Source organism: Gopherus evgoodei, chromosome 7, assembly GCF_007399415.2.
Source record: "Gopherus evgoodei ecotype Sinaloan lineage chromosome 7, rGopEvg1_v1.p, whole genome shotgun sequence".
Taxonomy (NCBI): domain Eukaryota; kingdom Metazoa; phylum Chordata; order Testudines; family Testudinidae; genus Gopherus; species Gopherus evgoodei.
In genome coordinates this window covers 84466645-84486907 of record NC_044328.1, presented here as the reverse complement: position 1 = coordinate 84486907, position 20263 = coordinate 84466645, and the positions used below count along the sequence as shown (strand labels likewise).

The following is a 20263-nucleotide window of genomic DNA, read 5'->3' as shown; positions in this document are numbered from 1 at the left end:
AAATACTGTCTGCAACAGGTGTGCACAACATGCGGCCCGCGTGGGCTCACTGTGCGGCCCGCGGGCAAGTGGCGTGGTGGGGCTGTCGGGTTCGCCCAGGGCCAGTGCAACTGTCCGGGATTTTTCCTCCCTCCTCTCCCTTCTCCTCACGCAGAGTGCGGAGCAGCTGATTGGGCAGCTGAGCCTGATTTAGCTGCTCCCATTGGCCTCTAGCTGGCAGAGTCCCTCCCCCGCTCCCTCCTTCCCCGTGCCTCAGCGTCGTGTCACATTGCAGCTCTGCAGGGGAGGGGCTGTGTGCTTGGCAGCTTGTTTGGTTGGATCCACGTGAAGCCAGCAGCTGGAGTGGCATGGTGGTAAGGGGAGTCCTGGGGGACAGTCAAGGAGCAGGGGGAGGGTTGGCTGGGTCAGGAGTTCGGTGGGGGCTGTCAGGGTGTGTGTGTGTGGAGAGGGATCAGAGCAGTCAGGGGACAGGGAGCAGGGGGAAGGTTGGATGGGTCAGAAGTTCTGGGGGGCGGGGGAGGATTGGATGGGTCAGGAGTTCTGGGCGGGGCTGTCAGGGGTGGGAAGTGGGTGGATGGGGTGTGAGTGTCCCAGGGGTCTGTCTGGGAGTGGGGGTGTGGGTAAGGGTTGTGGCAGCCAGGGGATGGGTAGGGGGTAAGGTCCTAGGGGGGCAGTTAGGGTGGGGGAGTCTCAGGAGGGGGCAGTCAGGGGAAAAGGAGCGGGGGGGTTGGGAGTTCTTAGGGGGTGGGAAGTAGGAGGGAGTGGATGGGGCAAGGCTCAGGTGGGGCTCTCCCCCCATCCTCTTCTTTGATTGTTGAAATATGGTAACCTAAAAAAGTAGTGCCCTGGCTCGGCAGGGAGGAGCCGCCTTCTGGAAGCACCGGAGAGCCAAAGTGTCAGCTTGCTGGGGCAGCAAGCCCCAGCCATGGAGGAGCTAGCATGGCACAGGAGGGCAGCAGCCCTGCAAAAGTGGCGGCACCACTAACAACGAGCAGCTGCGCCCCCCGCCCCTTCTGCCCAGGTTGCAGCCTGGAGCGCCCCCACCCCACCAGGGCCCCTGCAGGCTGCAGCAGATGCATGCAGTCGGCGGCCCCCGTGCACCCCCTGGCTCCCCCCTCACCACACTCGGGCTTTGCGGCTCCCGGGCGTGTGAGCCGCCGGGGCACAGGGCCCTGAGCCTGCTCTGGGACGGGCAGCGGTGGTGGTGGCTCAGACTCCCAGGAGCCGCAGAGCCCAAGCATGGTGAGGGGGACGCATGGGGGGCCAGCGAGAATCAATTTGGAGTGGGCAAATCTGCTGCGGGAACTGCTGTGATTCAAGTAGCCAATGCAATCAGTGACATTCTGCTATCAAGGATAGAGACTTTGGGAAATGTACAGGTCATAGTGGATGGCTTTGCTACAATGGGTTTCCCTAACTGTGGGATGATACATAGAATGCATATCCCTATCTTCGCACTGGACCACCTTGCCAACCAGTACATAAACCGCAAGGGGTACTTCTCAATGGTGCTGCAAGCACTGGTGGATCATAAGGGACGTTTCACTGACATCAATGTGGGATGACCAGGAAAGGTGCATGACGTTTGCATCTTTAGGAACTCTGGGCTGTTTGAGCAGCTGCAAGAAGGGACCTACTTCCCAGACCAGAAAATTACTGTTGGGGATGTTGAAATGCCAATAGTTATCCGTGGAGACCCAGCCTACCCCTTGCTCCCATAACTCCTGAAGCCATACACAGGCAGCCTGGACAGTAGTAAGGAGCAGTTCAACTGAGCAAGTGCAGAATGGTGGTAGGATGTGCCTTTGGACATTTAAAAGCTCGCTGGCACTGTTTGCTGACTAAGTTAGACCTCAGCGCAACCAGTATTCTCATTGTAATTACTGCTTGCTGTGTGTTCCATAATATCTGTGAAAGTAAGGGGAGATGTTTATGGTGGGGTGGGAGGTTGAGGCAAATCGCCTGGCTGCCAATTTTGAACAGCCAGACACCAGGGCGATTAGAAGAGCACAGGTAGGCATGCTGCACATCAGAGAGGCTTTGAAAATTAGTTTCATGACTGGCTAGGCTGCGGTGTGACAGTTGTGTGTGTTTCTTCTTGGTGCAAACCCACCCCCTTTGTTGATTTTAATTCCCTGTAAACCAACCACCCTCCTCCCTTCGATCACAGCTGGCAAAGGAAATAAAGTCACTATTGTTTTGAAACCATGCATTCTTTCTTTATTAATTAAAAAAAATGTAGATAACTGATAAGGTAGCCCGGGTGGGGTAGGGTGGGGTGGGGGAGGAGGGAAGGACAAGGCCACATTGCTTATTGTAGCCACAGTACAAATCAAACTGTTTGAATGACAGTCTTTTATTGCTTGGGCCATCCTCTGGAGTGGAGTGGCTGGTTGCCTGGAGTCTCCCCCCTCTTTCTTGGGCATTGGGCGTCTGGGTGAGGAGGATATGGAACTTGAGGAGGAGGGCAGGCAGTTGTACAGTGGATGCAGTGGCAGTCTGTGCTCTTGTTGGCTTTCCTGCAGCTCCACAAGACACCTGAGCATGTCCGTTTGCTCCCCCATTAGCCTTAGCATTGCATCCTGCCTCTTCTCATCATGCTCACTTAGTGCTTTCCTAGACTCTGCCACTGAATTCCTCCATGCATTCAGCTGTGCCCCGTCAGTGCGGGAAGACTGCATGATCTTGGAAAACATGTCATCGCAAGTGCGGTTTTTTCACCTTCTAATCTGCAATAATCTCAGGAACGGAGATGATAGGGGGAGCATAGAAACTTCTGCACCTGCGGGGGGATAAAAAAGGAAGAGAAAAATTTAAGATGATACATTTCTGAGAACAAAAGGTAGACTCTTTCACAGTGAATCAGGCAATTCACAGCAGACAACACATGTGCTTTAGGTACAAGGTCACATTTTGCCTTTTATATTGAGCGCCTGCCAGTATGGTGCAAGTGTCCATGGACAGTGGTGGGGTAGTGGTAGGGTCCCCCCTAGAATGCCATGCCGCTGATCATAGAAGTGGCATGTATGGGGCTCTGACCCAGAGCGACCGTTTGCATCCTTTGTCTTTTGGTAGGCTTGCCTGAGCTCCTTGACTTTCACGTGCACTGCTGTGTGTCCCTTTTGTAGCCTCTGTCCATCATGCCCTGTGCGATGTTGGCATATATATTAGCATTTCTTCTTTTTGATCGGAGTTCTGCCTGCACAGATTCTTCTCCCCATACAGCAATCAGATCCAATGTCTCCTGTTAGCTCCATGCTGGAGCTTGTTTACGATTCTGGGGGGACATGTAGTGCTGCTGAGCTCGCCAGGAAACCAAACAGGAAATGAAATTCAAAAGTTCCCGGGGCAAAGTTCCCAGGGCTTTTCCTGTGTACCTGACTAGTGCATCTGTCAAGGTTCCTTCCCCACTCTGAACTCTGGGGTACAGATGTGGGGACCTGCATGAAAGATTCCCCTACGCTTATTTTTATCAGCTTACGTTAAAAACTTTCCCAAGGCACAAATTCCACCTTGTTTTTGAACAGTATGCTGCCACCACCATGTGATTTAAACAGAGAATCAGGGAAAGGACCACTTGGAGTCCTTTTCCCCCAAAATATTCCCCCAAGCCCTGCACCTCCCTTTCCTGGGGAAGGCTTAAGAATAATATCCTCACCAATTGGTACAGATGAACACAGACCCAAACCCTTGGATCTTAAGAACAATGAAAAATCAATCGAGTTCTTAATAGAAGAATTTTAATTAAGGAAAAGGTAAAAGAATCACCTCTGTAAAATCAGGATGGTAAGTACTTTACAGAATAGCAAAAGACTCAAAAACACAGAGGATTTCCCCTCTAAGCAAAACTTTAAAGTTCCAAAACAGGGATAAACCTCCCTCTTAGCACAGGGAAAATTCAAAAGCTAAAACAAAAGGCAATCTAACGCATTTCTTTGCTATTACTTACTATTTCTGCAAGACTAGATGCTTAGTTCAGATATGGCTTAGGGAGATATATTTTCCCTGCCCTGTTTCCTTGTTGACTCTGGGAAAACCAGACAAGAAACCTTCCCCCACAGATTTGAAATTATCTTCTCCCCTTATTGGTCCTTTTGGTCAGGTGCCACCCAGGTTATCTGAGCTTCCTAACCCTTTATAGGTAAAAGAAGAATTAACCCTTTACAGAGTAAAAAGGGATTTTATGCTACCCTTAGCTGTATGTTTATGACAGCATTGGAGTTGAAAGTGCTGTCCAGAGCGGTCACATTGGAGCACTCAGGGATAGCTTCCAGAGGCCAATGACATCAATTTGCATCCGCACTACCCCAAATCTGACTCCTCGCCGGGGATTTTAAGTCAATTTTAAGAGTCCTTTAGGTCAATGGAATATGTTTGTTTGTGTAAATGCATTCATTATAAAATTGACCTAATGCGGCTAAATTTGACCTAAACCTGTAGTGTAGATGAGGGCTTCGTTGCCTTTCTAATTACTCATTATTAACATTCATTTTTAAGTTACTGTTTGAGAGAACAAAGTTGAAGAAGAGATCAGAAGTGGATGGGACATAGAAAAGCTAACTGTAAAAAGTGGAAGATCAACAATCTGTAAAAATGGAACAGGAGACATCAGCTTTTACACATCCTGTGGATGTATGCATTATTATATAATCATTCTGCAATAAAATCTGAAGCAGCTAGTACCATGGCCAAGATATATTGGTTAGAAAATATTTCAGAACGTACCCTGCTCATAGGCATTATTTCTCCTAAGACTAGCTCAGAAATGTGTCTGGATGGTTTGTACTATTAAAGATCAGTACAGTTGGCTATCTTAGATGAATATTGTTAAATGACATTTATTCGTAGAACAAATTACCAATGCATCATCTGGACTGACATCAATAGTTGACTTTTTTAATCAATGAAAAAATAGACTTAACTTATGTACTAGTGATAGATGAGTAAACATATTGTAGTTGCTATCCTGGAAACTTTTTGAAAATATATCATTATATTGACTTTATAAATACAATACTGTAATAGTATTTGCAGGACCTAATTCAAATTACATATGCACGGGGGCTGATGGTGAATAAATAATTGGAAGAAACCTTTCCCCAATCCCAGCAAAAGAAACTCTCTCTTTCTCTGTAGATTTTTGTTTGTTATCCCATAGTTTTTTTGGATTTGTCTTATATTGCTAGATAGTCTGTTCAACATAGTTTAGCATAAGACTTTTTGCAAATAACTGAAATACTCAAGAGTCTCTTTGTTATTTCACCTTTCAATTACCCTGTTTTAAGTTTTGGGATGTAACTTGATTTGTTGCCAAATGTGAAAGGGTAATAAATAGCAGCAATTAATTTTAGGATTAAATTGATCTTTTTTTTTTTTTCAAAATTCAATTAAAAAGTGTGCAAACTTTCCCACACTGTATCATAATGTGCAATATGAAACTCTTCCCAAAATTACAGAAGCCACCACAGGCTCAAAAGTGTCCAAGATAAAGAGATTAATACTGGAAGATGAGACAAGACTGGTTTCCCTTGTGGCCCAATGTCCCATTATTGTCTGTTAAAAAGAGGCTTGTGTTGGATTTCTCCCACAAAACAGAATCATACAACTTATGCAGTAAAACCTTTCTCTCTTTTTATCATTTGGATAAAAAAAAGAGCAGGTAACTTTAACTGGTGTCCCTTTTATTTTAGGTGCAACAATGAAAATGAATGGTATCAGATCCATGAAAACATTATCCGCAAGTCCAGTACCAAGTACACAGCACCCAGCTCAAACTATGGTAATTTTTTTTTATTTTATGTATTTATTTTTGGCTAGAGAACCCTTAAAGTGTAGTTTGATAAGACTGAGAATTCTTAGTGGGCAGAGAAGTTCCACAAGATATGCTGTGACACCTAGCCCATTGCCAATTATCATACATTCTTTCTAGTTGTTTGTTTATTTGTGCTGGTGTTCGTACTTTGTCAGGTAAAGATTTATACTGCATTACAACTCTGAAAACTGACTCTCTGAAAATAGCATTTTGGGGTTCAATGTTTGTGTTTTTAATAATTTCCATATAAAATTTCTTCAGTTTACAGGTTAAAAAAAAATCTCTAACTACCACTCCTACAAATTTGCCCTGAATACAGAAAGTCAATGCAGACTCTGTCTTGCTCATGCACTATTGGCATTAATAAAGATTCTGCACATTAAAGTCTCTCCTTTATTATATCTGTACAATGTCATTGTCTGTAGATCAAAATGGAGGCTACTAGTGGCTTTCTGATTTTTAATTTGTGACCACTCTTACTTTTGTTAGGCATTTTACCCTTACTTATGAAAACCAGTAACCAAGGAAAGTGTACAATATCAGCAGCTAACTGCAATGGCAAAAATATTTTAAATATCCATTTGGAGCAATGTTTCTTATTAAGTGTTCCTAGATAGAAATCGAGGGAAGTTCCACAGGAGCTGAAGGATTTGTACAGGACTCAAAAATGTAATTAGAATCTCTCTTGATTTTTCTGGATCATACCACCTAAGTATTCCCATGAAGATTCCCGCAGTGACACATACCTGAGACACTCTCATCTTAGGACACCATGAATCTATTTGTGAAGGGATAAACATTGCATTTCTTTAAGATACTTATCTGATTTTTCCAGAGAGAGACCAGTGAATTTATACCTGAAGATTAATTATCATGAACACTAGCTCTAATAGTTGCAGCGCAGAGTGCTTCATATATAGCCAGGGGAGTTATTGTCTTGGCAGAGTTCTTACTGTATTCTGAGTCCAGATTTCTTAAATTAAATAAATCTATTAAAGATAAATTTGTGATTTGCTGAGTAAATTAATCTTTCTCCTTATCCTGTCAGCTTCCTCAGTTTATAAGTGCCATAGATAGCTAATTTGGAAATGCAATTGCTATTCCATTCCAAATGCTACTGTATGTTACCCTTAATGTACAGTCATTTAAAGGTACAGGCAGTTTTGCTTTTGTTGCAAAATAAATTTATAATTCAGCAGGACCCCATTGAGGTTTAAATCCTAATCTCTTCTGGATTTCAGTTGTTTACATATCAAATATGCTGTCACTGAATTTGCAGTAATTCACATTAGCATAAAGGGCATTAAGTACTGCTGAAGGCAAATGAAGCAGTTAGCAAGCAGGGTTATGTTATAGGTAGAGTTTGTAATGCCACCTATAGGTAAGGTCGCCCAACACTTCTTGTTATAAGACTCTCTTTACAGTTGCTCATAACTTTGCAAAACTTTAACCACTTGGGCTGAGACAGTTCAAGGAAACCCTATAGCATTGTACTGATGTGGTAATTAAGATAAAGGCTTACGTTATTATTCCCAAGTGGCTCTAGCCTAGTGTGTACCAGGAAAAAACATAGTACCTCATAAGTGTTTTACAGTCAACCTGCAATGTTTAATTTTTTACTTCCAAATTCACAGTCCTGTATAACATTACACTATGCTCCTAACTAGTTCTTTAGAACAGTTTGGTTTCTCCAGCATTTCTTCAGATTTAGATACATGATATTATTCAAATAAAAAAAATGCTGTGTGTATTATCATGTTGTACATACTGTATGTAATACAAGCCATTATTTCCCACATATAGCTTGATGTGAAGTAAGTTATAACTCTCGGATCTGGAAAAATAAATAACTTTGTTTCTTGCAGGACTTATAATTTCTCTACAGCTTCTTCGTGGGGACATGGAGCAGATTCGAAGGGAGAACCCCATGATCTTTAACAGGGGGGTGTCTGTTACCAGAAAACTTGGTTTCCCTGATGTCATAATGCCAGGTAGGTAGATCGCCTCGAACTGTAAAATGCAGATGCTATTATTCACAATCTTTCTTAATCATTGATAACTAGATGGTTTTTCACTCAAGGATGGACAATAATGTCAGAGATGCCTTGGATGTTTCCATATTACAAATTCCAGATTTCAGTAAAGCATACTTATTGCCAATTTGAAGTATTTTTCACTGAAGCAGTACAGAACCATAATAGAATGCATTAAATTGACATACATAACATGTATTCAACAAACTGTTTTGTTCTTTTTTTTTTTAATTCGAAATCCCTGCATAGTCTAAGTGTAGGGCTGTCTGTTTCAGAACTAGGGAGAGTTATCACACCCCTTCTTCCCCATAATAAAACGCCTGGGAAAACGGGAGAGTTTCCACATTGTGGAGCTGATTCTCAGGTTTAATATAACTCTTCTTCATTGTTTGACAGCACAAAGGGCGTGTAAAACTGCCTAATTCCCCCCTCACCCCAATTCCCTAATTCTACACAACACTCAGTCCTCCAACAGATGTCTTAGCCACAGTGCTGCAGCATTCTAGCTATCCCTGGCTGCCAGAACAGCATCTTGGGTCCATTGTCATCTGGGCAAAAATTAGAGGAGCCTTGAGTCTACTGAGTTGATTTAGGGGCCAAAGTAGCACATGGCCAGTTCTATGATAAATGGGCATGAAGGTTGGCATCATATAGACTGATTCATGCAGTGTAATGAGGAACTGGCCTTGAAACTCTCTGTCATACATAAACTTCATATACCAGAATTTGAAATGCCACTCCCTCACTTCACATTACGAATCAGACCCAAATAAGGCTTTTTTAGATTTGGGAAATTTTGTGTGAGCAATGTTTGGGAGAAATGTTGGATTTCTGTACCGGAAAAACTGTGCTGACACATTAACACCTTCGGTTGGTGCAATCTGATCAGGCAGTCTTTATAGAAACCATAGCGAAAAGCTCAGCAGGGGTTATGGGGGAAGTATTTTTAGAAAATATAGTGTAAATGATATGATCAGAAGTTTAGAACCATATATATTTTGACACACTTGAAAGTACCAGGATTTCTTGCATTAAGATGGGTGAGAGAGGAGGATGAGCACACAGGGATGCTAACTCCCAAATTCTATTTTGTGATAATTACATGGGAATTTAAAAAGAAACAATTTCAAATTAAAATTGTGTTTTATTGATCACAAAAAAATGTATAAATCTGAATAAAGCTAAAGAAGTTTAATTGACACATATTTAACGTGAATGTCTTTTTAGTGAATTTACCAAAGATATTTTTTGGCCTAAGAACATGCTAAAGAATTTCATTTATTTATCTATATTCTAAACCTGTGTTCTACAAGCCAGGCCCAATGGCATGATGGCATCACATCACTCTGCAGTCTGCTATTCAAGAGGTTGTATATCAGGATAAAATCACAACTCCCACTCAGTGGACTACTGTAGTTGACATCAGGGCCAGACTTCTGAAATTCCAGTGCTTAAATCCATATTTAGACACCTGGATAAGTGGCCTGATTCTCCTTCATGAATTACTCATATGGATCCATACTCTGGGGTATATTGAACTGCCCCTTGATTCCTTCAGATCACTGCAGGTATAGCAAGTTCAAAGAAGAGCTCAATGGTCTCAATGCTTCCTTCATTGTTTTTGCTCTTCCTGGGGCACCAGCCCTGCTCTGGGGGCTGTCATAAAGTGGGGGTTTCCCTGCCTCCTCCATGTCTCTCCTCTTTTAGGCAATTTGTTTGCAAAGGAATCGAAGGGGAGCAGTCTCCATATAAGGGCTGTCCCCAGTCTAAGCCTAAGAGGTTTCCTCTAATAGTATCAACTCAGTCTACAAATCTTCTAGACTGTGGCTTAGGGGGTTAGTCTAGCAGTCAGTCCATCTCAACACAAAAGCTGTCCAAATGAATAAAATTATGGGTACATTATTGTTATGACTTTGCTGGTGTTCAGCCACTGGGAGACATCAGGAATATTAAACTAAAAGCAGCTTCTACAGAATGCCTTCAAAGCATTTCTATCTTTGAGATATGCTGGGCTGTGACTTCCAGTTCCATATTCAGCTGTATGCACTTGACTTGGCCTCTAGATCTGGTGCCCAATTAAAGAGAGCCTGTCCTGCATTCTCTTTTCAGCCAGTAGTCCTCAGAGACACCTCCTGCTGCTTGTTAATCTCCCTAGAGTGGAAATCCATACTGCCAATCTTTGAAGGAGAAAAACCAGCTACTTACCAGAGTAACTGTGATTCTTTGAGATGACTGTGGATACGGATTCACACTCACCTTGCCACTTATTTGGAGTCTCTTATTAAGGATTCCTGAACTAAAAGAAGGATGCAGAGGGGCAGTTGGGGCAATTATTAGTGAGTGGAGAGAGGCTGTGTGCAACCAAAGCCTCATCAGATATTGATTACTAGAATGTCCATACTTGTGAACCAGGGGTGTGCATCTCCCCAAAGTGTGGGCCTACATGGACAGTCATCTTGAAGGACCACAGTAAATTATTGTTTCTTTCTTTTTAGAGGTGCTGAACACCAGAACTCTGTTAAATCCAGTGGTGTCTGCAGATGTTCTGCATATCCGAAAATTAGGCCTCTTATTTAGGTGCCTAAATATGGAATTAGGTGTCTAACTTTAGGCACTCACATTTGAAAAATTTGGCTCAGGTATGTCAGAAATGGAGAAAAGCACATTGGACACTCCGTGGCAACCAGTACCCTTCTTTGAAGAGTTTGTGCACAGACGAAGAGTAGGTATAAAGGAGCACATAACCACAGTGTAAGTAGGGTAGGAAGAAAGAAGTAGTCATATGTGAAGTGATGCATAATGCAATCACTTAACTACCTGGACAACTCTCCATCAGCAAAATCAGTATACTAAAAAAAATAAGGGAATTTCAATGATACAGGTTAGTGCCCCTTCACCTCTGGAGATACATGTTTTTACAAGTGAAAATATGTTTGATCTTGTCCATTCCATAGTAGATATTTATCCATCTCATGCAGTTTGACACACTTGATAGACTCTGTTTAGCAGAAGTCCAGTATTAGAGAACCAGAGATAGTATAAATCAGGATTGAATTAGCAGAACTATGAAAATAAAGTTTACATGATCTTTGGTTCCGATGTTATTGTCAAATTCAAAAGTCTTCATTTTCTGGCAACTTTTTTTGTATTTTCAGTGATTTAGAAAAGACTACTGGTTACCAAGTCAAAACCTTTTGGGTGCTTTTGGTAGCTCTTGAGCATGTCCACATATTTGTTAACTCTCTCTTTCAGACTGCTTTCTCCCTGCTTTACTTCGGAGCTGTTGCTGTGTTATTAAAGACAAGGTTTCTTCTCTCTGAAACGATTACTAGTGAGCTCAAAGGTTTCTATTAGCATCATACTTTGCAAGTAGGTGCACGTTTTCAAAAGGTGACGGTCAAAAGAGGATTAATAACCATGTAGAGGCTCTGTCACCTAATGTTGCTTATATACACTGATCAGATTGTGAAGCAAAAAACTGTCAAAAGAAAGCAAATAACTAATATATTCAAACCGATTTCAAATGAACTTTAACATTCTTTTCTCTTCCTTTTTTATGAGGAGTCAGCAAGTTCCCTTTGCCCTCAGGCATCCAAATATTAAAATTCTAAGGTTACTACTTTTCTCCCAGTTTCCCTTCTTCCTCCCTGGCTTTTTTAATGGCACTGATGAGGATTCTTCTAATAAACCTCTCCCCCATCGACCAAGAATCTTGACTGATATCCAGCAATTGTTAGGGAACAGAATTACTGGAACCAGTCAAGTCATGCATATGTCCTGCATAGCTGTACAGAGCATTGCTAAAGTCTCTTTGGACAATCATGTCTGTTTCAATGTTAAATTTAGAAGTTCTGAGATTTTCATTGTGTTGCGATCTGAGAAGAGCATTCTGGTAAACTTAATGATCTTCTGTGTCCTTGTGAATCAGAATGGATTCAGTCAGACCAGCCTTATCAAGTTTCTTTCTAAATTGCTATCGGATTTAAGAACATCCATTTAATCCTGACAATAATTTTACCTTTCCTCAGAGATAAAAGCAATGAGGCATGTGCTGCTTGCCTTTTGGATTGCAAATTTTTTGGTATACAGAACTTGCTATCAGAAATTTATTTCATAGGCATGGTGTTTGTCAGTTTCCAAAAGGCCATCCCTTCCCTTCCCCATGCGCTGATACATATTCTGTCTTTTTACTTCGATTCTCTGATGAAAAGTGCATGCTTCATCTTTTACTTGTGAATGATGTTTCTTTCTCTTTTCTCTCTCTCTCCTTTCTAATTGTCCTGGTTCCTCTCTTTACTTTTCCTTCATTTTCTCCTCTTTCTTTCTGATGCAGAGATGAAGATAGTTGGGTGTAAGTTTTTGCTTTTCTGTGTAATTTCTGCTTATTGCTTGATTTTTTTCCCCATCTTTACTTCATGTTTTTTTCATGGAATGTTGGGGATTGGTCAAAATAACAAACCATAATAACATTGTGGGGAAGCTTTGGTAACAGATGGGCATTATCAGTGTATTAGCGGTATTTCTTCATACTAATGTATTCCAGACAGAGTTGCTAAGTATAACAGGATGAATCAGTATCCCTGCTTAGAAAGCTATGGGCATCAATGCTTTGAATGTTCACGAAATCATAGCAAGAGAAACATTAATAGTAGGATGTGACAGGGCTTGTCAGCTGCTCAGAGCACAATTGTGGGAAGAGGGTTAACAGGAGTAAAAAAAGGCATACAAATTTATAAAAAATTGTTAAGTGTTACAAAGAGAATGAAGACCAATCATTTTCATTAGTCAGAAAAAAGAAAATAAGCAAGGGTTAAGATGGAGCAAGGAAAATTTAGGTAAAATATTAGAAGAATCTGTTCGTAAAACCAGAGAGAAAAAATGGAACAGTCTGTCAAGGAAGTTTCTGGAATCACTGATTGATATTCAAGGACAGAAAAGAAACCTATCTAACCGGGACAGGATGGATAATGAAACCAGTCATTTATTTACGCAAGGGCATATGCTGGATATCCACTAGTGTGCCTTACCCACCCTAAAGATTGCATGATTCTATCGGTATGAAAAAGAAATCTTGTTGAAGGAGAGGAAATAGAGTGATCAACTTTCTCCAATTTAATCTGGGAGCAAAACCATGACACTAAATACAAATATTTGTGTAGATATGTCCTGCTGGCTCTAAAATCTGTTAATTAAAATAAGAACATAAGAATGGCCGTACCGGGTCAGACCAAAGGTCCATCTAGCCCAGTATCTGTCTACCGACAGTGGCCAATGCCAGGTGCCCCAGAGGGAGTGAAGCTAACAGGAAATGATCAAGTGATCTCTCTCCTGCCATCCATCTCCATCATCTGATGAACAGAGGCTAGGGATACCATTCTTTACCCTTCCTGGCTAATAGCCATTTATGGACTTAGCCACGATGAATTTATTCAGTTCCCTTTTAAACGCTGTTATAGTCCCAGCCTTCACAACCTCCTCAGGCAGAGTTCCACAAGTTGACTGAGCGCTGCGTGAAGAACTTCCTTTTATTTATTTTAAACCTGCTTCCTATTAATTTCATTTGATGACCCCTAGTTCTTGTATTATGAGAATAAGTAAATAACTTTTCCTTATCCACTTTCTCCACATCACTCATGATTTTATATACCTCTATCATATCCCCCCTTAGTCTCCTCTTTTCCAGGCTGAAGAGTGCTAACCTCTTTAATCTTTCCTCATATGGGACCCTCTCCAAACCCCTAATCATTTTAGTTGCCCTTTTCTGAACCTTTTCTAGTGCCAGTATATCTTTTTTGGTGTGAGGAGACCACATCTGTACACAGTATTCGAGATGTGGGCGTACCATGGATTTAGATAAGGGCAATAATATATTCTCAGTCTTATTCTCTATCCCCTTTTTAATGATTCCTAACATCCTGTTTGCTTTTTTGACTGCCTCTGCACACTTTATGGACATCTTCAGAGGACTGTCCACAATGACTCCAAGATCTTTTTCCTGACCCGTTGTAGCTAAATTAGCCCCCATCATACTGTATTAATTCCTTTGGATCCACAGGTCTAAATATCTGTTATTAGAAAGCAGATTAATGTGACAGTCTGTCTTTCCCTAGTTCCCCTCAGAAGCAGAGGGGAATACAGCCTGACCATTTTCTTCACCAAAAGCCAGAGTGTTCATCACGGGTTAAAATCAGGGCCGGTGCAACCATTTAGGCAAACTAGGCAGCCGCCTAGGGCGCCTAGTGGTTGGGGGTGCCTAAAAGCCCCCTCAGGCGAGGAGGTGGACGCTAGCTGGGTGGGGGGGCACTTGGAGAGGCTTGCCCGCAATAACGAGGGGGGGCGCACAGGGGAACCGCTCCCTGCCCGAGCTCACCTCCACTCTGCCTCCTCCGCTGAGCACACAGCCCAGCTCTAAGTCTCCTCCAATCAGCGCTGCAAGCCTGGGCGGGGAGGAGAATTAGAACAGTGCTGACGTGCTCAATGGAGGAGGCGGAGCCGAGGTGAGCTGGGGCGGGCTACTCAGGCAGGCTTAGCTTCCACGGGAGGTCTCCCCAGGCAGGGTTAGCTGCGGGGGGGTGAGTCTCCTCAGACAGGGTTAGCTGCCAGGGGAGGAGGGGGGGAAGTCTCCCCAGGTAGGGTTAGCTGCCAGGGGAGTGGGGGGAAGGGGAGAAGTCTCCCCAGGCAGGGTTAGCTGCGGGGAGGGGGGAAGAGGGGAAGTCTCCCCAGGCAGGGTTAGTTGCCATGGGGGGGCGGGGGGGAGGGGTTAGCTGTCGTGGTGGGGGGGGGTAGATGCTGTGGGAGCAGGCTCCCCGGGTGGGGGGCTGAGTTAACTGCCCTGGGGGGGGGCAGGGTTAGCTGGGGGGGTACAAGGTGGAAGTTTCGCCTAGGGCACGAAACTTCCTTGCGCCGGCCCTGGTTAAAATGCATGTACTAATCTCAATAATGAGACTTAAATACAAAGAATAAATAATAATAGATGTTGTGTGTCCCCTTTCTACTTTCACATTGTTCCTATTAACAGTAATATAGTCTTATGCATATTTTAAAGAAAGAATAGGACCTGATACTCATTTATGATATGACAAATTATATTTACATCAACTTTAAGGATTCTTTCACTGCCAAAACAGTGAAAATTGTCCTTAGCGTAAATGCAAATCAGGCCCAGTAGACCCTTAACAGGTTTTCAGTGGTGATTGGAAGAACAAGGGAGTAGTTATAAATCAGATATCGCATGATATAGTATAAGAGAAATGTTTGCTTAAGGGTTCCTGTACAACATACGGATTATAGTTAATTGTGATTTCTTACAAGAAAAATCTAGTAAGGCTTAAAAGATACACAATTTATGATCATACTGCTAACCATGGCCCTGATTCTGTCATCTGAGCGTATTTGGAAAATTACCATACTAAGTAGTTCTATTTATTTCAGTTGGACTATTCATGGATGAAGTTACTACTCAATGTAAGAGTGGCAAAATCAGGCTGCCTAAGATCAAAACTGAGATATGCTGATCTATACTAGCTGAGGATCTGAACCCTAATTTTTACATGTGGCGTGTGGTCTGGGCTGATTGTTTCTTGTTTGTTTGTTTTGTTTTGTTTTGTTTGTTTCAGAACCAGGGAATTGAAAAACAAATATATTTTGATTGCCCTTTCTACCCCACTGTCTCTCCATGAGCACCAGGCATTCTTTTATAGCGTATAGGGGTCCAATCCTGTAAAATGTTATCACTTCCTATTGCTGAGCCCCAGTGACTTAAGATGGTATAGAGGGAGCTCAGTAGCTCACAAGATCGGACTCTTCATAAATAGGGCCATTTCAACAGTTGTGTATAAACAGACACACATGTTGGGTTTTTAATATAGTCCTCGATCACCTGGCTTTACAGGCCATGAGAGACTGGATTTTTACTTTAAAAAATCCTGTAAAGACTCCCTGGATAAACACTCCTTTTTACTGAAATATTCCTCAATTATTCAGAAAGCTGGGTGCATCTAAGGTACAAATACCAACTAACCTGAGCTGCCTTTTTCCCCCAAATGGACATTGATGTATTAAGTCCATTTCAGAAGGCTGCAAAGCTGGAGAAAGCTGACCACTCTGTAAACTGAAGTTGAGAGTCAAGACTTCAAGGTTTTATTTACTGTTCTGTCTCTAGCTTATCCTATGACCTTAACAAGTCATATAACCTCTTTACTTAATTTTTCCCACATATAAAATAGGGATAATAATCATTTCTTTCCTCAAAAGGTCATTGTAAATGTAGTTGAAAAATTTTTAGATCCTCTAATGAAAAGTGCTACATAAATGCAGACTGTAAAACGCGACAAAGAGTCCTGTGGCACCTTATAGACTAACAGATGTATTGGAGCATGAGCTTTCGTGGGTGACGCATGCTGTTACTATAAGGTATGATTACTTTGTGGCCAGAACATCATGGTAAACCCTTTCAACAGAGAACATGAAAATCCTTTTAGCAAAAATCTCCTCTTTACTCTAATAGATGTCGGCTACTAAGTTGTCACTAAACTAGAGTAGTTCATATTTTTAAAGGTATTTTCAGCTTAAAGCCGTTAAAACAAAGGATGAGCATTAGCGATTTTCAAACGTTCTGCATACATTTTTCAATTTCTGGTACATATACAAATACAAAACCAATATATAGTTATAACAGCTTTTCATGGCATTTTTAGGTTAGAAGATAGAGGCTTTCATTTTCATCTAAGTGAAGTTGCCAAAGCTTGCTAGGTTATAGCTTGCTCAGGATTTGTTTTCTGAACCTGAGGCTTCATAAACAGAGAGGGGAAAAAACTCCAGTGGAGGGAAGAAGGGGCCATTGGGTATATTTTTCTGATAAAATACAGAAGAATATAAATTGGTCTTATGTAACATTTTTCACACTCAAAAGCATTTTCAAGGCATTTCACTGAAAAATAAATTTCAGTCACTGGCTAGGTGAATTCTATAAACTTTTTATGCTCAGTAACAGCTAATACCTAGCTTTGGAAATTAGACTCAGTTTTGTTGAGAGAAGTAACATAAGCAGAGACACTCATGCTATGCTATTGAAAATTGCCATTACATATTTCATTTCAACCTAGACAGCCACCCAAAATGAATCTTATAGTAGTATTATTCCTGCCATAAAGGTATGAGGCTACAGCTAATCTCATTTTCTAATCTGCAATATTCTCCTTACAAAGATAAGAAGTCCTAAACAATCCATGCTTCCAAGCCACACTGTCCTTCTCCCAAAATCATGAATAGAGAAATATCAGTTATTGCTGCTTCAGGGAGCCATTGCAATTTACACGTTTGCCACACACAGGAAATAGATTAGCTGGTATGTGAGAAAAGTCCTGCTTTGTTTATTTTTGTTCTATAAATGATGTGAAAGATCTGATTTAAAGAGCACAAATTCTGTTAACCAGGCCTTTTGATTTGAAATCACATTGCCATTCTGTGTTAAAGCTGACTTAGATCATTTTCTAAAGTCATGGACCAGACCTTTTTAGTCACATGCAAGCTGCACTCTCATTTCTGTTTAAACATCTGTTGCAGGATGGCACCTCTTGCTTTCTAAGTGTAATTAAAGAACATAGATAATTGCAGTTAATGAACTGATGTGGGACTGAAGATTTGCTGTGGTTTCTGTGCAACCCTTAGGCCTTGTCTACGCTATAGAGTTTTGTCGACGCAAGTTAAGCCGACAATAAAAAATGGTTATAATTACACCACGTGTGCATGTTCACACTGTGCTCCTTCTGTCAGCAGAGTGCATATACACTTGGTGCTCTAGCATCAACAATGAGAGCAGTGCACTGTGGGTAGCTAGCCCACTATGCTACTTGCCACCTTCTGCAGCTAAGAGTTGTGGGAAGGTGGAGTGGATCGCAGTGCATCGTGGGTGCAGGCTCAATGTCCCATGATGCAATTCTTTCTGTCCCAGCTTTCCATGAGCTTCCGGCTGCGTTTCACCGCATTTTTCAATGGCCCCTGTTTTCTGTGCACCCACCATCTCTGTCTGAAAGGATGGATCCTGCACTGCTCTCTACTGTTGTGGTCATTGTTATGAACACACTGTGGATGGTCATGCAGTATATCATGAGCTTCAAATCTGAACGGACGTCAGAGGTGCCTGATCTGCTGCAAGCCATGGAAAGAACAACATCAGATTACTTTTGAGATTCACAGAGCAGCTGAACATGATGGACTGTTGCTTTTGGACTCGGGAAACAAGTACTGAATGGTACAATTGCATCATTATGCAGGTCTGGGATGATGAGCAGTGGCTGCATAACTTTCAGATGTGGAAAGCCACCTTCTAGGAACCGTGTGTGGAGCTCACCCCTGTACTGCGGCACAAGGACTCCAAAATGAGAGCAGCCCTCTCAGTGGAGAAATGTGTGACGATCGCTATGTAGAAGCTGTTTAATCCAGACTGCTACCAGGCAGTTGTGAATCAGTTTAGAGTCAGGAAGTCGACCATTGAGACTGCGTTAACGCAATTGTGCAGAACCATTAATTGCATCTTGTTATGAAAGACTGTGACTCTTGGCAATGTGTGTGAAACAGTGGATGGCTTTACAGCTATGGGATTCCCTAACTGCGAAAGGGCAATAGATGGCATGCATATTCCAATTTTGGCCCCAGACCATCTTGTGATGGAGTACCTCAATAGAAAGGGGTACTTCTCTATGATATTTCAAGCACTTGTGGGTCATGCAGACGTTTCACTGACATGAGCGCAGGGTGGTCTCAGAAGGTGCATGATGCATGTGTCTTCGGGAGCACTGGCCTGTACAGAAAGCTGCAAGCAAGGACTTTCTTTCCAGACCAGTTGATTCCAGTGGGGGATGTTGAAATGCCCACCGTGATCCTGGGAGACCCAGCATACATCTTACTCCCATGGCTCATGAAGCCTTGCACAGGAAATCTGGACAGCATCATGGAGCACTTCAAGAATAGGCTGAGCAGGTGCAGAATGACTGTGGAATGTGCCTTTGGCTGACTAAAAGTATGCTAGTGCTGCCTTTATGGCAGGTTAGTTCTAAATGAAGAAAACATTCCCATAATCATAGCAGCTTGCTGCATGCCCCATAATATTTGTGAGGCCAAGAGTGAAAAGTTTTCCCACAGAGTGGAGTGTGGAGGTGGATTCCCTGGCAGCTGAATTTGAGCAGCCAGATACCAGGGTTATTAGAGGAGCACAACAGGGGACTATTCAAATCAGGGAGGCTTTGAGGCAAGATTTTGATAAGGAGCACCAGTAATTTGTCTTTCTATACAGCACTCTGGCATGCTGTCATAAACCGATAGTTAAGGGTTAATGCCTCTTTTACCTGCAAAGGGTTAAGAAGTTCACCTAGCCTGGCTGACACCTGACCAGAGGAACCAATGTGGGAACAAGATGTTTCAGAAGGAAGGAGGGAAGTTTCCTTTGTTTAGAGTCAGTTTCAATTTCAGCTGGAGTGAAAAAGATCAAGGAACCAGCTTCTTATCAGAATAGTAAGTTCTAGAAAGGAATAAATAGGTTTATGTTTATCTTCTTTTGTAACATGTCTTTGTGCAATTAGGGGAATAATCAAATTTGGGTATTCTTGTGTGTACTAAGGTTTTTGCCCAGGGGAACATCCTGTGTTTTAAATCTGTAGTCTGTGAGATCAGCTTGTATGCTGTCTCCCAGAGGTTTTTTCTTTTACCTTTCTTTTCTTTAATTAAAAGCCTTCATTTTAAGAACCTGATTGATTTTTTTCCCCTGTATTTTAGATCCAAGGGAATTGGCTCTGGACTCACAGGGATTGGTGGGGGGGGAAGGGAGGGGGAAGGAGTAATTCTTCTTTGTTTTTGAGATCCAAGGGAATTGGATCTGGACTCACCAGAAAATTGGTGGAGGAGTCTCTCAAGGCTATCCAGGGAGGGGAAGGTTTTGGGGAGGAAGATAGTTTTCTCCAGATAACTCAAACATCTGGATGGTGGCAGTGAGACCAAATCTAAGCTGGTAGTTAAGCTTAGAGGTGTTCATGCAGGTCACCACATCTGTACCCTAAAGTTCAAAGTAGAGTGAGACCTATGACACATGCTTTGTTAACAAGCTGCCTTGCATGAAAGTTGTGATGATTCCTGACCAGGATTTGAGGTCAGCAAATGATCAAACTACCACTATGTATTTCTACCAGCAACAAACACCATGCATAGGAGACAAATAAAGACTGGTTATCTTTCAGAGAGTTTGTTTTTATTAAATACCAATTAACAACAAATGGCTTAGTGGGAAGGGAGATAAGAGTGCAGGGCAGTGTAGGCTCTCATAGCAGTGTGTAAGTCCAGCTATCATTTTGGAAGCTGTCTGAAGTGGTGGAGTGAATGGGGTACCGAGATGTTCTGGGAAGTTGCAAGAAATGTGTGGGAGGAG

General features: G+C 42.3%; 1 protein-coding gene across 9 annotated transcripts in view; it reads left to right on the top strand.

The window, feature by feature from the left end:
- The window catches only part of DOCK3 (dedicator of cytokinesis 3), a 612097-nt gene that overhangs the window by 410383 nt on the left and 181451 nt on the right, over positions 1 to 20263 (top strand). For all 9 annotated transcript variants that reach the window (XM_030569027.1, XM_030569026.1, XM_030569028.1 and 6 more), the window contains exons 13-14: positions 5691 to 5779; positions 7678 to 7803. In XM_030569027.1, coding sequence (XP_030424887.1) covers positions 5691 to 5779; positions 7678 to 7803 — 215 coding nt within the window. The remainder of the gene's footprint in view (positions 1 to 5690; positions 5780 to 7677; positions 7804 to 20263) is intronic.